We start from the raw sequence: 19048 nt of genomic DNA on the forward strand, positions 1-19048 counted from the left end.
GATTGAAAGAAAAATGTATTTCGATGTGTACGCTCGCCGGTTTTCTTTATAGGTCTAGGGGCATGGTGGAAACCCCACCGCCTAACACTTGACGTTTAGTGTACAGGAACGATCGACTGACCTCTCTTGGGTTGTTGGTACGAGCGCATTTGATTGTTTTTGTCCAAACGAAAACCGCGATTGACGACGGGCTGTTGTTTCTGGGTATGCAACACGCGTTCAAAGTGTTGAAATGTGAGGGGGTTGATTTGTGTGTGTACCCCCTTACAAGACACTTACCAATGTATCATTTTGGGCCCAGAGCGATGATTTGGTCAGCTTTGGCCTCCAGTTTCCACAGTCCCGGTTTCCGTGTGTGATGTTTGTGGGCGGCGACACAGCACGGTGGGGGTGAAGTCTCGGCCGTGTTGGAGGTGGCAGCGTCGGGTGGGGGCGGCCATTCATCACGATGTCGCCAAAAATAATCTCTTGTTTCGGGTTTAATGACATCTTCGAGACAACCCCCGCTGGGAGCCGGGTACAGGGAATCTGTGTCGCAGACCTGTCACAACTTCAAAGTCCCGCCAAGCAGCATACACGTCTACGAACTCGGAGTAAAACTGCAGAAGGCGCAGTTTGCCGTATCCATAGACGATGGGTGGGGAGGTATATCTGCACGCGTTTCTTCCGAAACTGGGCCTCGTCGTGTGTCTCGTTGATTTGCACCATGTTTGGGAAGAAAGGGCTGTTGCTGGCTTCTCTGGCCCCCGCCTCATCAGCCACACGAACGTTGAGATGTTTGTCCTTTCTCATCAAGGACCGTCCGTATGAAGAGTTCCCCTACAGTTGAAGGAAAAAAAGAATTAGATTAACATCAGAGAACACACACACACGGCACACACACACGCATGCACACCTACACGCACACCCATACACACTGACCTACACACACACGCATGCACACCTACAAACACATACACACCTGCACGCATGCACACCTACATGCACACCTACACACACACATACACACCTGCACGCATGCACACACACGCATGCACACCTACACACGCATACACACCTGCACGCATGCACACCTACACACACACACACGCATGCACACCTGCACGCATGCACACCTGCACGCATGCACACCTACACACACACACTCACACACACACACACACACACACACACGCATGCACACCAAAAGTTGGAAGGCCGAACCGATGATAGCTTTGGCAGGGTCGCTGTCAGCCTCTCAGGCTTCTTGCATGTATGACCTGAGCAGCAAAGACTTCAAAGCATGTGGAAGACTGGTACTGTACCACTTGGTGAATATGCGTTATCCTGAGCCCCTGTTGTAGAAACCAGCGCAGCAGCGGCGTGATTATCATGGTCTTTGTTGTCTCGAAACTGCGGCGAGGCTGTTTCATCATGTCGTTCCGTGTGGCAAACTGTTGCACTATTCAGTCACCGAGCCGGGTCTGTGCGCTCCACCATCGCATTTTTAAAGATGGGGCAGTATTTCTGAAACTTGGACTTCAAGTTTTCTGGGACCTCAGTGTCTACTTCTACCACATCAAACAACTCACCCGGCAAAATGAGAACCGTATGTGAGTCCTTCCACCGTCGTTTTCCAAGGCTTCCAAGCTTCACCTTTTGGCACCACGTCACCGACAACGTTGAGGATGTTGGTGTTGGCTTGTTTGTGTGCTTGCCATTCACACTCTCGCATTGTGATGACGTGACAACCAATCGCAGACAAATAGGTTGTCACCTGTTCGGTGTGGTCGGCCCGCTTCTTTTTCAGTTGGGGGTCCATTTTTCGAGTTCTTTCTTTTCTTCATTTGGTGTTTAACGTCGTTTTCAACCATTCAAGGTTATATCGCGACGGGATTTTTCGAGTGAGGTGACAGTCATGTCCGTGGTAGTAGCAGCCATCATATTGATACGTGAGATGGTTGACGGGGTCGTAGCCATCCACACGAATCTTCCGACCACCGACGGTGCGTTCTTTGCCTGTTTTGAACTCGTGTTTGATGTCACGACCTTCCGTTCGCTGGACGTACGTCAGCCACTCCCAGCACCCCGTACTTTGTCGATGACTGGATTCTAACCGAAACCCATGACGTTTACACTTCGGACATCTGAAAAACATTGACCATCAACCATCATCTCACTTTACATGAGAAACATAATGACCACCTGTAACACTTTTTCAAAATAAAACTCACATTTTTTGAAATCATTAAAGTGTTGTAATCTTGTAAAAACATTTTTTTTCATAATAATAATAATAATACGAGAATTTTTAACGCGCACATATCTCACCACAAGGCGACTCAAGGCGCACATTTTTAAAAAGAGCAGTTATAAGGATGTGTTTAATGAACTACTGTATTTACACAAGACAAATAAAACATAATAGGAACAGATGTTACACTAACTTGGGATTGTTCTTCTCCTCCTCTTTTTTTCCCCTCTAAGGCTGGTATTGCCTTCTTAAATTGGCACTACAAATAAAGGAAAATTGCAGATATGACTGAATCAGAGAGAAGGCATTTTGTCCTTACATTTACGAAAAAGCACACACACACACATACTCACACTCGCACACGCATACGGGGTAACGGAAACACAAGACGACACACACACACACCGGCACACACACACACACACACACACACTTACCCTTCCAATATCCGGGCATTTTCTGCCGGGAGCGACATCTTCATCTCTTGTTAGAATTGGCGCGAAGAACCCGGCGACGACCCTTGGCTATAATCGAACCACGCTGGCAGAACACGGTCACATGTTAAGAATTGAGGGGTTTGGTTGGTTGTGGGCATGTTCGTAAGGGATAGTCTGAAGTTTGAAAACAAAAAAGAACGCTACCCCAACGATCACCGTCAAAAGAAATGGCTTAATAAAACCAGTCCCGATACGAAAACCGACCCTTTGAAACTTCCACCACATAAACTCCCATTTACCCGCAGGCCTGAGGGTTGGTCAGACACTAAAGGCTAATTCACCAACAAAGGGACACTGTTGGTAAGGCTCATCTATGTAACTTCAGCAGGACAGACGACGCACTGCAGATTATCCCAGCCCGCTACACGTTGCGTGAAAGGAAAACAGGCCAAGTACTCGTCATAATCCCTACCGCAGCATCAATAATATGCAGTGCGTCGTCTGTGCCGTTGAAACTGCGCAGGTATATTCTGCCCTCAAGAGTTTGAAGTACAACAGCCAAAAGTCGCCATTGACGTTCATGGGTGGTGGGGTTTTTGTTACAAGAGGATGGGGACTGAGAAGGGGCGGAAATTAGAGGGTGGGTACGACACTGACAAAGGAATTTTGTGTTATTGGTTATAATCAGACATTTGCTTTTTTTAAGTTTGTATTTGTTTTTAAGTATATGTATGTGTTTATGTTGGAGGGTGCCCACGTGTGTGTATGTGTGTTTGTGTGTGTGTGTGTGTCAGTGTGTGTGTGTGTCAGTGTGTGTGTGTGCGTGTGTGTGCAACGGTGTGCCAGTGTGTGTGTGTGCCAGTGTACTGTGTGTATGTGTGTGTGTGTCGTCGTGTGGTCAGTCACATCTGGACTTGTCTCTGCTTCGAACAACGTATCATTTTTTTTAGGGGGGGGGGGGGGGCGAAGGAGGGGGTAAGGCCAATGTCAAACAACTAAAAAAAAAAGAGCAATAGCCTGTGGTCACCGCTGTTTTGCGAATGATCCTTTTGTACATTGTGTAGTCAATAATTTTTTCCCATGTCTTCCGGGTGAATGTTTTAAATTGGTGTGCATGTGCCCGTACGCGCGCGTGTGTGTGTGTGCGTGTGCGTGTCACCGCTGTGCGTGTGTGTGTGTGTCAGTGGCGGTGTGTGTGTGCCGTGTGTGTGAATGTGTGTGTGTGTGTGTGTGTGTATGTGTGTGTGAGTGTGAGCAGTGTGTGTGTGTGTGTATGTGTGTGTGAGTGCGAGTGCCACGTTGAGTGTGTGAGTGTGTGTGTATGTGTGAGTGTGTTTTATAACCACGCGTGTGCGTGTGTGTGTGTATGTGTGTGTACGTGTGTGTGTGTGTATGTGTAGGCTATGTGTGTGTGTGTGCGTGCGTGTGTGCGTGCGTGCGTGTGCGTGTGTGTGACAGTGACAGTGCAGTAATAAATTGTGAGAGGGTGAGAAGCTGGCCGTTCTCTTATCACAAGGAAATAAATCAGAAGGAAATGTCTGCTACATCTGTTGCAATGATGCATGTGTCAAAAAAAACCTGTGCATCCCAACAGCCTGTTGGCGAGACAATTTAGAACACTGGTTATAACACACACCCACACACACAACTGAAACACACACACACACATACACACACACACTCTCACACACACAAACACACACACACAAACACATACGGCACACACGCACACACACACACACAAACCACACACACACACAAACACACACACAAACACACCGTGCACACACACCCACTCACACACACACACACACACCCACACGGCACACACTGACATACACACACACAAACACACACACACACACACGACACTGACACACATGTGTACTGCACTATCCAGTTCTGGCGCATTTCCCCCAACAACTATCGCCCAGATATTGACACACAACTGAATAGCACGGCCGGACAAAACTTCCTGGTCAGAAGTCTGCAATGAACCTCTTTGTCACATCTGCTCGGTGTGTCGGCGAATACAGTGGAATCCCCCTTGTCACAAGACACCCCAATTTAAGACTCCCTCCATTTTAAGACTCAGATTTTCTGTTCATAACCTCTGTAAATTTGCCCCCATTTTATGACTCCCTCCTTTTTAAGACCTGACTTTCTCAGATTTTTGGAGGTCTTAAAAGAGGGAGAGGGGGGGTGTTCACTGCCACTTGCCAGCTACACAAGCCCAGCCCGGCTTATTTTTCTAAACTTGTATATGTATGTCACACACACACACACACACTGACACACACACTGACACACACACTGACACACACACTGACACAGTCACACACACACTGACACACACACACACTGACAGTCACACTAACACACACACACACACATACACACACACACACACACAAGCCCAGCCCTGCTTATCTTCCTATATGTATATGTATGTAACACACACTCACACACACACTAACACTCACACACACCGTGGCACTAACACACACACACACACACACTAACACACACACACTAACACTGACACACACACGCGCACACACACACACACCGTGATAAGCCCAGCCCTGCTTATCTTCCTATATGAATGTAAGCTAATGCCTTTGCTGCTGGTTTCTGAACAATTGGATGATTATACGTTCTAGACTCCCTCAGTGTGTACGTGTATGTCACATGTCCAACAGCTTCAGTTTCAAAGGTGTTACGCCCATCTCCCACCTCCTCCGCCTCCCCCCAGCCCCCACCTCCATCTTCCTGGTGTGTCGAATCATGTGAGTATTTTGTGTGATAGTTCAGTAGAAAGAGAGAACACACTACGGAAGATATTGGCAAGGAGGCTACATATTTGATGATAATACAAAGCGGCGGGTTTTCTCGTCTGACATGTCCCTATAATAGCTTGGCCGTGAGGGCGTAAAGCTTATATTTTCTTCTCTCATTTGATAATAGTTTGTCAGTGAAGTGGTTTTCTTTCCTCGGATTCAGTTTCGTATCGATGTTCAAAGGTGAGTGAAATCACTTTATAGTAAAGATGCATATATATGTTACAAGGAAAAGTAAGATTCCTTGTGAAAGAATGTGTCGTGTGCTTACGAATTCATTGATCCAGTCCCAGCTCATTAGATAAAAAGACCGTGTTTCGTGTGTACATACTGTATTTTTTCTCAATAAAAGCGTCAACTAAAAACTTAAGTTCAGACAAATTCGTGAAAGGCCGACGAACACTTGAACAGGCTGACAGAAGATGCATGATATTTTGTTTCGTTTTAACAGTCTAATATACTATTCTAATAAATATATAGTTAAAACTATCGTTACTGTTATTTTAGGAATTGAGACGCTTTCTTTATCTTTCTTTATTTGGTGTTTAACGTCGTTTTCAACCACGAAGGTTATATCGCGACGGGGAAAGGGGGGGGGGGGGGGGGGGGAATGGGATAGAGCCACTTGTTAATTGTTTCTTGTTCACAAAAGCACTAATCTAAAAATTGCTCCAGGAGCTTGCAACGTAGTACAATATAATTTTTATTACCTTACAGGGAAATTGAGACGCTGAAGTTCCTGGTCCATACCATATTATGCTCATTGCTACACGAGTACAGTAGCCTACTGTATACAGCGTACAGAGTCAAGTCTGAATAAAACGCAGCAATAAAAGCAACTCAACTGTGGGATGTCGAAGACAATAAGCATCAGAGTCGGAGATGATTTGAGAGAATTGCCGGCTCATTTAGATATTACATTCCTCTACATGTCTGTTATCATTTGCTAACAGTCAGCATATAAGAAATAGCTAATAAATACAAAGGCGTGTTATTTTTTATTTTGGCTTTTAGCCGGGCCACACAAGACGATCCCATCCTTACGGACCAAAGAGATAATTAAATTGCTCAATCTCATGACCGGTTTGGATTTGGCTTTCTGGTGTAATAGTCATTAAAAGCTCCTTGCTCATCCCATGTTGCTTATTGCCTGCCATTGCCAGAGACCCTGTTGCGTTCTTATGTTTAGACATAATAACACATTTTATTTCACATATTAGTAGCCTACTAGTTTCTTTCAGAGGGTCATAGCTTACCGTTCCTTTCTGGTATGATCGTCTGCACAATAACCTACTGAATAGGATATAAAATGTGTGTGTATACCGCACCAGTCTTGGGCCAGCCAGCCTATAAAGCTGAGTTTAAACACTATCGCGCAGTCAGAATAATTCAAACTGACATCACGATTTTCAAGCTATGATCCAACAACTTAGTATAAGCCTGTTTAAATCAGCCACAATCATCTTTGCTTTAACATCAGTACTGAGCTACCGTTCAACAACGGAGTCAGCCAAGTCTGCCCGCGGGAAATCAACCTAGAGCATGTCTGCTTCAACGTCAGTTTAAAGCCACTATCAACCATGTCAAGTCTGCTGGAATCAGCCACGAGGCCATATGTCTGCTTCAACGTTAGTTTAAAGCCACTATCAACCACGTCAAGTCTGCTGGAATCAGACAGAACCATCTCTGTTTAACGGAGCAAAAGGAAGAGTCGTTTTTATATAAAAATTTTAGTCAAGTTTTGACATAGACGGGGAATCAAGACGAGGGTGTGGTGTATGTATGTGTGTGTGTGCCGTGTGTGTGTGTGTGTGTGTGTATAACGCGATTCCGAGAAACTACTGGACCGATCTTCATGAAACTCAACATGAAAGTTCCTGAGTATGATATTTCCAACGGGTTTTTCAGTTTTTTGATAAATATCTTTGATGACGCCATATCCGGCTTTTTGTGAAAGTTGAGGCGGCACTGTCGATCACGCTCTCATTTTTCAACCAATTCGTTTGAAATTTTGGTGAAGTAATCTTCGGCGAAGCCTGGACTTTGGTATTGCATTTGCGCTTGGAGGCTTAAATACTAATTAATGAGTTTGCTCATTAAAGTTGTCATTAAAAGCGATTTTTCGCAAACAGATTTAAAATTGGTTGCATCGTATTCTTCATCAAATTCTGAATTTAAAAATATACACACATATGTCATGTTTACTCTTAAAATGTGATCACAATTAACAAAAACAGGTTAATTAGTACCACGATTAAAATTTAAGAAATCGATCCAAAAAGGATGTCATCTTATTCTTTATCATTTCCTGATTCCAAAAACATATAGATATGATATGTTGTATTTAAAACAAGGTCAGAAAGTTAACAAGAATACAGAAAAACGCGCTTTCCCTTATAGCGCATTACGCTACCGCGCTATTCTGGCTTGTCGATTTCACTGCGTTTTGCACGTGAAAAATGAGCGATTTCCTTCTCGCAGGGATTGACGAAGCTGTATTGTCTTGGTGAAAAAATGCAGTGAGTTCAGTTTCAATCCGTGAATTCGACAGCTTGACTAAATGTAGTAATTTCGCCTTACGCGACTTGTTTTTCTTTGCTTTTTAACAACAGGCAATGTGCTCTTCAGTTAAATTTAAAGTCTGAGCAGCTCTGAATATCACACCGGCACTGCGAGATATAATATGCTTGCAGGCTAATATCTGAACAGCCGTTTAGCATATAAACACCTCATATGTCCCTAATAGGCTCCTGTGAGGACGTTAAACTTAAACTAGCCAGCCAGCCTGAACAGCCGGAAAAAAACATTTGAATGACAGTAACAATCTCATTTTCAATGCAGATAACCGACCCGGAAAAGCACAAACACATTATCAGTGACGTCAGAAACGCTAGAGACAACTTTACCGAAAGAAACGGGATCGAACTGAGTAAGATCACAGTTCCGGCATGCTACCATCCAGCGGCAGAAGGTCAGGACGGCTGCCACCCTGCCCTGAAGCGACGAGAAGGACATCTGTTCGCGTCAAGCCCAGAGAAGGAAGTGTCAAGGTAATCAAGTGTCAAGGTAATCAAGTGTCAAGGTAATCAAGTGTCAAGGTAATCAAGTGTCAAGCGGTAATCAAGTGTCAAGGTAATCAAGTGTCAAGGTAATCAAGTGTCAAGGTAATCACACATATAATCAGGCCTAAAAAGGGAGAAAGTATTAAAATACCTAAAGGTAAATTTGGACACACTGCCTCCAAAAAATGTCAATCAAAGCGGGGTTTAACCCCCCCCCCTCCATAAAAAAAGGGGGGGGGGGGTTAATCGGTGGTTTTGATAAGATAAGATCATTATTCCCTTCACGATGGCAAATACATACCTAAATTCAACAAGTTCTGGCTTCTTGTGCTGAGTGAGAATTTTTATCATTTCTTTTTCTGCAATTATTTTTCGTAGATTGTCAATGGTGTCAGTCTCACCAGAGACGTATAGTGAGTATCTTCTCTGTATGTCTCCAATCTCACGAAATTCAGAAAAATCTAGGCTTTGTAAAGAACGTAGCCAGACGTACAGAGAATTTTTGACCAAGTGGGGCATCCATATCCCAGATCCAGATAGGTACATCGCTTCCATAGTGCAGAACGGAACATAGAGCTGAAGCAATTGCTTCCCCTTATGGGCGTCTCCAATAATGAAGGTAAGAACAAATGCGCTGTTTACTTCCGATTTCGAAGTCATTACCGTATTGACATTATTGTTCTCTTGGAGGTAAACTGAACACATCACCAATCCCTGATTCCAACAGTAGACAGAGAAAAACGAAATATGTTAATCAGGGTTTCAATTCCAGCGTATAGAAAAGTGAAAGAAGATGACGCGGTCTACACGGTAAGTTGTAAAAAGTACACATTGATTGAGACCCTCCCCCTTTTCTCTCTCTCTAAGACACACACACACACACACACACACACACACACACACGCACACATGTATGTATACACACACACACCCACGCGCGTGCGTCTCAAAAAGGTACAACGACGGTGCCAAACAGATTTTGTTCAGAGAGCATTTGGTAATTAATTAATGAATTAATCTCTCTCTCTCTCTCTCTCTCTCTCTCTCTCTCTCTCTCTCTCTCTCTCTGCCTATTTTTCTTAAGCATAAAACAAACACAGACAGCTTCAAAAAAAATTATATGTCGCACATAATGCAACTAAACATGTGCTGAATGGTTCATAAATTCATTTAAAATGTATGTGCATGTTAAACAAAGTTATAATAATGTATGCAGATCTAAATTAAGTTATGTTAAAAATTGACACTTTTTATCATTGGAAATTGTACTTAAAATGCAGCATGACAATTTATTTTTAAATTTGTATCTGTATATATATACAGTTATAATGTATTAAGTTTGATGTGATAGTTCTTTAATTATATTGTTTTCTGTTCTTGTTGACCCTATATTAGGGCGAGGGCTGGATGTAAAAAAGCAATATTCTTGCTTATCTATTACCCTCGATAATAAAGATTTTGTCTTGTCTTGTCTTGTCTCCCTCTCTCTCTCTCTCTTACACACGCACGCTCAAATTAAATTCGTCGTCACATGCACTGACTGATTGTCAAAATGTTCACCCTGAGTTTGATTTTTTTAATATTTTTTTTTAATAATTGTGCGTGTTGCAAATGCAATGGATATCGGATAGTGTTTGTGCACATCAATACCGACCATTATGTAGCTCTGTGGTTCTCTCTTGATTCTATGGTAGATACATACTGATTACTCAAGTAACAACTGAAAGATTGATAGGGCTTAATTAAGCGGGCCTGCTGCTACTACTCTGCTTGAATAGTGATTTGTAGAGGATATTTCCTGCGTTCTCCGTGTGATATGTGGCTTTTATTCTTTGCTCCAGGTATTTACTGTGGATATATGGGTGTCCGGTCAGCATCACATGGTTGAGAGGCGCTATTCAGAATTTGAGGAGCTACACAAGCAGGTATAGTTTGTAATGCTACATAATGACTGGATCCCTAAAGATCTCATTCTCATGTACGGTGAACTTGAGCAGGGAAAGCATCCCACAGGCAAACAAACATCGACCTGAACACAAGAGAAACCCCAGCCTCAGAAGGATCAGCTTGGAGACCCCTTGAACTCAAAGCTCGGAGACACTTGCCAAGCAGTTTGAAACAACGAGACTGATGAGAAAACCCCAAAGCCAGACAGACAGACCAACGTCAGTTTATCTGTCCTCAGTGCAGGAGGGACTGTCAATTCTGTCTCAGCCTGTCCAGCCTCACCTGATGCTACACCAGAATCGACAAAGAGAGCACAAATCCAGATACTGATGTTATTAAGTGTTGAAATTATGTGTTGTTATTCATTGTTTAATATATATATTTATTTTTTATTTTTTTATTTATTTTTTCCCTTACACCTGTTCCTTGTTCCGGTGTGCTTTCACGCCGCCCCGTCCCTGCATTCACTGCTCCATCCACATCTGAATTTCGTTCCGCTGCCAGACTTGTCGATTTTACAGACGCTCCAGGGAGGGATGTCGGGTCGCTGCGGTAGGCTACCCTCGGAAGATGACACTGCACTTCTGCTGAGTCACTTCGACGGTTTTCAGTAGTGGGTCTGTCCCGAGCCAACGGATGCAGCCCACTACCTACTATGCCCCCTACTAACGACATTGACTGCTAAATCGCGGATCCAGACTGAGTGAGCGTCCCCTCCAGAGAGCAGACCGCCACTACGTCCCTCCGTCGATCCCCCAGAACGTCACACGTTGAAGACTGACAGCAGAACTACTATATTCAGGGAAGGATCGATGGAACAGGAACACCGAGACCAAGGTCACCATGCGAGCTCCTGTCATGAAGGGCCACAAGAGCAAGGACAATTTATAATGTTGGATGATTAATGAGATGAGGATGATTATAATGATGATGCCGTGGATTTCCAATTTTGGTTTGAGACTACGTGACAGGGCAGCACTCTACACTTACTGTCATAATATATCCTGGCGTCAACCAGGCCTGAGAACTGCCGCACCTGCGGTGTTGGTCAGGTAATCAGAACCTGAGCACCCTCAAAGTCGCATTCGCTAAGTGAATGACACTCGGCTGTGTGATCCCAGCCTTCCCATAGGAACCATAGCACTTCCACTCTGGGTAGGAGCCGATCGTAGCCCGAAAAACCCACATGACCCTGATGGGATTCGAACCCACGACCTCCCGACCAGCAGCCCGATGCGCTAACCACTGCGCTACGGGGGCCGGTTCATTGTTTAATATTGTTCAGTGCGGAGAGCATGGAATTATTCTGTGGTGCGTGCTTTATATAGAGAATACTACATGGCTTGCTGTGTCGTACCAGATTTACACGAGTAGTTTTTTAAAATATTGAACTGCGAGCGAAAGCGAGCTGTTCACTATTTGAAAAAGCAACGAGTGTAAATCTGGTACGATACATCAAGCCATGTAGTATTCTGTTTATCCTACATACTGTACTTACGTGTATTTTACTGAAAATGTCCTGCAGTCGAGGCAGCTAAATTGAAGACGCTTGTTTTGGAACCTCCATCTCTTCTAAAGCCTCCTGCAATCTATTACGTCAAAGCAAAGAAACGTCACTCTGAAAGTGCGGCGTGACGTGTTAGTTCTAAAGATTCATCGAGGGTAATTAGCGAGCGCAATTTTTGTTTCTATAATGACGTTTGTCTCGGTGACTTTGGCATCATAAGCCGTGGAAAAACAGGTCCCTGCCAGACTTGCTTGACATGACCTCATTTACATGATATACACACATGTGATTTGAACGATTATTATCTCACAGGTGTCTCTCTCACGTATGTAGGATAAAAGCTGTTACTTTGTCATTTTTTGTTAGTCTCTGGAGGCTGACGTATGTCTACAATGCATGTGAAACAAGATAAAAAGGCAGGAGCTTAATTTTACTTGTCTTAATTGTGAATTTGCTGTTTTTCAGATCAAAAAGCTGATGAAGTGTCCAGAGTTCCCCCCAAAGAAAGTACTGAAGTGGAACAACAAAGTTCTGGAACATCGGCGTTTTGCGCTAGAAGTTTATTTGCAGGTAAAGTCACTCATTTTGTCCTGCCTCATTGGTCCATTTTAATGTTATGTTTTAGAGAGAGATAGAGAACAAAAACAGCATCATAATTTGCACTTACAGTTGGTAATATTATGCATTGATGTGTAACTCGGGTACTGGGTTCTTCAGGGATCACACTTTCCTGTGATTCTTGCATATTTGATGCATTCTAACTCTTCTTCTTATTTGTTCATGGGCTGAAACTCTGTCTCACGTTCACTCACGTTTTTGCACAATTGGATTTTTACGTTTATGGCCGTTTTTACCACGCCATTTAGGCAGCCATACGCTCATTCCGTGGGATATGCATTCTTACTGAAATCGCACACAATTTTTTTAAAGACTGCAGATCTGAAGGAGAAGGTTCAGCCATTTCATGTTGTGGACATGGACGATAACTGCGCTCAAAGCTTCACGCAAGCACTGATCATGGCATTGAATTAGACAAGAAGGGTTGAAACGGACTAGGTGTAGTCAAAGACTGTAGCATGATGCTTCGTTCTTCAAACTAGTGTGATATGACAGTTACTGCAGCTGATGCTATTTTCAGACAACTTGGTGCTATTTTCTGATGATGATGCACACGTCATATGTGAATGAGATAAATACAGTCTGATCCCTGGTTCATTGTGTACCTGGCAGAACCAGGACAAGAGGGCATTTGGGAGAAATAGCTTTTTGTGTGCCTGTAGTTTTTTTTTTTTTTTTTTTTTTACAGTATTTCAACAATGTTCGAAACAATTCCCTACCGATTCCTTTGGATAAAGATAAGATTTCATATAGTCCTGTGAGGTTACCCTCATGGAAATTCGGGCTGCTTTCTCGCTGAAGAAAGTGAGCGGCCATACAGTACGGAGCTACCCATTTTTTTTCTCCCCTGTATGTGTGTATTCATGTTTCCAAGCCAGCATGCAAGAGACAGCAGTGGCTGATGGGTATCCTCCAAACAAGAATGATATTTATATACAGTCCATAAAAGGTGGCTCGTGTGGGGTACACATGCCAGGGTTAAAAAACATTCAGTCACAGATGTGCTTACTGCGTCAATTTATAGAAAACAATATTTTTAAAAACGAATCTTGAAATAAAGAAGATTACATAATTTATATTATATATTTTTTTTAAATTTCTTGAAATATATGGGGGACCCTGCTGGAAACATGAAAAGCAGTGGCTTAAATGTTATTTGTGATTTATATATTTTTCAGGGCGTCGTGTATCATGAAGCAATGCCAAAGGCGGTCTTTGAGTTCCTGGATATCAGTATGGAGGACGACGGCCTTGAGTAAGAATACAGTACCCCTGTAGTTCTCTCTCTCTCTCTCTGTGTCTCTCTCTCAGTCTCACTCTCTCTCTGTCTCTCTGTCTTTCTCTCTCTCTCTCTCTCTCTCTCTCACTTTCTCTCTCTCACTCTCTTTCTTTCTCTCCCTCTCTCTCTCTCACTTTCTCTCTCTCACTCTCTCTCCCTCTCTCACTCTGTTTCTCTCTCTCTCTCTCTCTCTCTCTCTCTCTCTCTCTCTCTCTCTCTCTCTCTCTCTCTCTCACACACTCTCTTAGGAGGGGTGAACTGGGGTAAAGGAGTAGAAACATGCATGTAACTAAATATCAAACAAATAAGGCAATACTGTATGTATTGTTAGGTTAAAAGATGAAGGTGGCTAATGATTTCTTTAGCCTGTCTGCAACTTATCTGAGCATTCATAATGGCAAATGCAAGCTACTACATGTATGTATTTTTAGTGAACTAAATTATCAAACAAACTTGCATGCTTACTCCAACAAGTTGAAAACACCCTCTCTACCTGGCATTTCGTGTGGCTCACAAATGGCCGGCTTTAAACTAGAGCAAAAGTTGCTGAGTAACAATCTTTCTTAGTGCGGGAATTTCACGCTTTTAAATGCACAGGGGCTTGCACCTATGTTTTTTTAATTCAATCCAGAAAGTACAAAATTTACAGAAACTGTGCAAAGGGATATCGAGTAATAAGGAAAATAACCTGTTTTATTTTTCTAATTTTGCCAAAAAAACTATTTGATATGTTTACAAATGTTATCTTTTGGAGTACAGAATACTAAAAAAAAACAGTAAATATTCACCTGTAGTTGTCAGCATGCAACTCAATAGCATGTTGTACGACTTGTGTTCCCTTTTCCTCAAACACTGTCACATATGATACGAATTGCCAATATCATTCAAGGGAGACAATCAGAGAATAACGTGACCTGAATAGGATTTGACCAGAAGTCCTAGAGCTCTGATCTCTCAAGAACAAAAACATTAGAGGATCAGCAGACACACAAAACTTCGTTGGTGTACAAAAGCAGTTCTGCTTCAGAAGTTTTCTTTTTTTTTCTCTTAGTCAATTATCAAGAAAGACATGTTTATGATTAGGCAAAAACAAAAAAAAAGGTGTGGTTAAGGTAACATAGCCAAAAAAAATAGGTGTGGTTATGATAACATAGCCCAAAAAAAATAGGTGTGGTTAAGGTAACATAGCCAAAAAAATAGGTGTGGTTATGATAACATAGCCAAAAAAATAGGTGTGGTTAAGGTAACATAGCCACAAAATAAAGGTGTGGTTAAGGTAACATAGCCAAAAAAATAGGTGTGGTTAAGGTAACATAGCCAAAAAAATAGGTGTGGTTAAGGTAACATAGCCAAAAAAATAGGTGTGGTTAAGGTAACATAGCCAAAAAAATAGGGTAAGAAGGTAGGCAATCACTTTTTTTTTTTAAACTTTTTTTTCTAATGTATACAAATTAAACCTGCTTGACAGGGAAATAAGTGTGCGTCTGCATGACGACTCGAGCGCTTTCGCTTTCATTGCGTTTTCTGCACTCGTTTTCTTGTTTTCATTTTTTTTTATTTTGACAAATGTAATAAAAAGTGATAGGGTCGGCCCCTAAAAATAGGGTAGGTCGGGTTACCGTAACCACACCTATTTTTTTTTTAGGCCTTAGGATGTTCAATCATAGACAAAATAAGTTTGAAGTCAGAAGTATGTCAAAGCTTTTTGTCTTTGATTCTTGAAGTCTTGCAGTGAGAAGCCGATTGTGCTTTACTAAGCTAAATTCTTGGTTTTTAAAAATTATATTATCTCGTCTTAATTTGTATACCTGTGCATCTGCATTGATCGAGCTAGCTAGTTTAGTCTTGCGAATGTTCTGTTTTGTTAATGAGGAAAAATTCTATAAACTCTGTTTGGATTTTCCTTAATGAATAAAATCAGTGTGGAGTTCTCTGTATTTCATAGGAAGGGAATGATATGACAGATTATGATATATGACAGCGGGAGAAACTATTTCCGTTGTGCCTGAGGGAATGTTGATGCATTTGTTGCAGCTTTGAAAAGAACTCAGTAACCTACATGCCAACACACCAGGCTGTTGTCACTTTCCCAGAGGATGCCTATCTGCAGGATACTAACAGAGGTAAGACTGACAATACACCATCAACCTCAAAATTCCAAGTGATTTATTTTCGCGATTCTGTTTTCCTGTGATGTGCGTTGTTGTGCTTTATCTTTTTTTTCTCGGGTGCATAAACGTGAGTTTTCTTTTGCAGGGACTTTACCAGACATTATAGCGGAAGGCGTCACAATGGGTCTTTTCGACAATGACTACACAGCTTTTCCAAGCTGAGGTACAGCAACTCCAGAGCTTGAGGGCTGTAGAGAGCTGAGCTAAATGTGTGTGATAGTGCAGTACGTATTCTGCACCCTGGAAACGTCTGGAGGCATCATACCTCTTAGCGAGAATTCTAAGCATATATTGATATTTGTATGTCTTGCAGGAGTGCTAATGTCCAAATCTGAAACTGAAAACCGCACAAGCATTAAACGTGAACTTTCATTGCTGAAAGTTTTGATACATAGTTACTATGCCAGAAATTCAAACCAATATTACATTTTTGAACATTTCCCCAAATCCCAAAACAAACCAGAAAATTATCCCCCTTGCTTATGCCAAAAATGCAGGGGGACATTGCCAACTGAACTTAGCAGTAAATGACTGTTTAAATTACTCAAATAGAGAAATAAGCTATCGACAATATATATGTGAAAGGGAGACATTTGTCTAAGTTGTATATTCACCAGCTATATTAATTCATTGTTTGTCAAAATGATTCAGTTATGTATATATTTTTTATTTACATTGTTAAATGTTAGCTTTTTACACTCAAATGTCAGTGATATTGTAGTCTGAAAAGGTAAACTTCACACCTCCAGAACACAAACATTGTATGTCTTTACCCAACTGTTACATCATTTTGACATGAGGATTACATTTATAGTGGAACCCCCCTTCCAATTTAACCCTTACACTGGTGCAATTCTGTAACACAGGTTACATAGCCACTGGTGAATTAACAGAGAGAAAAATACAGAAAAACCGTCATATAGGTTTTCGCATCCATGGGAGGTAATCGGAACCGACCAAACAGACTGAGCCAGTAGCGCGACATATGTCGTGACAACCAGGTGACAGTATACGTAAAGTAGCGCGACATATGTCGCGACAACCAGCCTAAGGGTTAAGACTCCCTCCCTTTTGAGACCCTGTTTTCTCAGATTTTATGTTCATGACCTCTGTAAATGTACCCCCCTTTTAAGACTCCCAGACCTGATTTTTTTCTAATCTAAATTATCAAGGCCTTAACACTTTCTACCCCACCGATGTTGACCAAGTTTATTTTTTAGCCGAGATCAGCTGTGCTGCAGCAGGTCATTCAGAATTGTAGTAACTGTGTATCAACACGCTGGAATGCAGGCGTTGGATGGACGTTACAGGAAGCGACTGAAGCTAACAGTTTGAGCGGATATAGCCGTACCTGGTCAGATAGAGCCATATGAGTGGGTACGGATATATCCGTACCTGGGAGACAATGAGTTAACAGGGAGGTTCCACTGTACGTGAGGAGGTTGCACAACATGGTGTGCCTTCACTTTTATATCATGTGGAACACTGTTGTCAGCATGTTTCTGAGAGGGTTCAGAGGTTAGAAATTGTGTGATTGTGTGCGTGTTTCTAATAACAAGAAAACACCCCCGTCCTTACCATTCTCACTGCCACCAACTGAGAAGGTTATTTCCCTTTGACCATTAATATGTCCCTCTATAAGTCCTTGTAGAATCTTAATCCACCAATAACTCCCTAACCGTGTGTTTGACTGGTCCCAATTTGTGTAAGGACCGTCTCAGGAATGTATAGAACCTGTTCACCAAGTTTGGTGACGATCGGTCCGTTCATTCTTGAGATCTATATGCGAACACAAACACACACAAACAAACAAACAAACACATCGACCGAATCCTATACACACCCCTATACCGGGGGTGTAAAAAGGGGGTCCCTGCAGTGAACAATCTGCAGTATTGGGACATGTTTTCAAGTAACGAATGTTCTTTTGTGTATACTTTAGAGTCTAATTTGACCTTAAGTGGGTGGCGTCCTGAAGGCGTTTTTCCTGTATATTGGGAATGCTCTTCTTGGTGGTTATCTCGTCTTTGTTTCAATCTGACATATTGACTAAAATAATGTTTTGATATCGATTCACGCAACTTGTTTATTGATAGAAAGGCTTTATTTATCATTGGATGAAAAATAGGATACAGCATCAGCTGTTTATGAGACTGTGATGCTTAAAAATGAAAGCAGTTCTCATACTTTACATGAATTCGGATAGCAACGCAAGTGAACTACAAAACTGTATTGTACGAGATCTGATGAACAAAGGGAAGTAAGCGCTCTAAAATGCATACATGTGTAATAATTATGAGCGAGTTATTTGGAACCAATCTCCTGGCACCTGAGAGAATAACAAGCATTGAAATGAATAAGTGATTTTCATCCTCATTAATTTAATTTGTATTGTCATATTTATGTTGGCCTGGGCACGTGTGTTTATTACAACTATAAGAGCTAAGTTGTGTTACAATACTGAATTTTTTGACAGAAATGCAACAGCTCATCAGTAAAGCTATGAATTCATCAGGAATCACTATGGAGCATTTGCTGGAAGGGTAACCTGAGTTTTGTGACATAAATGTTTGCTGTTTCTTACAAATAAGATGTGTAGCTTCATGTGCATACTGTGTCAAGTTCAGTTACCACTCATGGCCGTCTCCTGTAGCATCATGAAAAATAGACTTGTTTGTGCATGTAGTTAGTGAAATAACCAATGAACTATTGGTGTCTCATAAATACCTTTGTGTTTGCCTACAAGTGTGTAATGTGTGGATGCAGGCATGTATGCGTGTGAAATTATACATCTATAGTTATCAAGAAAGGGACTCCAGTCTAACAAAAATGAAAGGTATATTCACGTCTCTGGGGTACAGAACATTTCCAGCTACCAGGCACATTGAAATGAGAGGTTATCAAAGAAATGAATTCAAATAATTCATTCAATGAGCCATACTTTTTCATCCTTG

General features: G+C 42.0%; 1 protein-coding gene and 1 non-coding gene across 4 annotated transcripts; one reads left to right on the top strand and one right to left on the bottom strand.

Annotated features, from left to right (window-relative positions):
• Positions 1–5395: 5395 nt before the first annotated feature.
• Positions 5396–18820, top strand: LOC138947644 (sorting nexin-24-like). Of its 3 annotated transcripts, none has more exons than XM_070319166.1 (7): positions 5396–5459; positions 8352–8560; positions 10414–10497; positions 12492–12596; positions 13823–13899; positions 15958–16046; positions 16180–18820. In XM_070319166.1, exons 2-7 carry the CDS (start codon positions 8459–8461, stop codon positions 16254–16256), a joined length of 534 nt encoding a protein of 177 aa, XP_070175267.1. In that variant the 5' UTR covers positions 5396–5459; positions 8352–8458; the 3' UTR covers positions 16257–18820. The 3 variants fall into 3 exon arrangements, with proteins under 3 accessions (XP_070175267.1, XP_070175256.1, XP_070175275.1); XM_070319155.1 differs by lacking the exon at positions 5396–5459 and adding an exon at positions 5482–5693; XM_070319174.1 differs by lacking the exons at positions 5396–5459; positions 8352–8560 and adding an exon at positions 9194–9382.
• Positions 11707–11780, bottom strand: Trnas-gcu (transfer RNA serine (anticodon GCU)). The gene has a single exon. It is a non-coding gene; the product is annotated as a tRNA-Ser (tRNA).
• Positions 18821–19048: the final 228 nt, after the last annotated feature.

Source organism: Littorina saxatilis, linkage group LG1, assembly GCF_037325665.1.
Source record: "Littorina saxatilis isolate snail1 linkage group LG1, US_GU_Lsax_2.0, whole genome shotgun sequence".
In the NCBI taxonomy this organism is placed as follows: Eukaryota; Metazoa; Mollusca; class Gastropoda; order Littorinimorpha; family Littorinidae; genus Littorina; species Littorina saxatilis.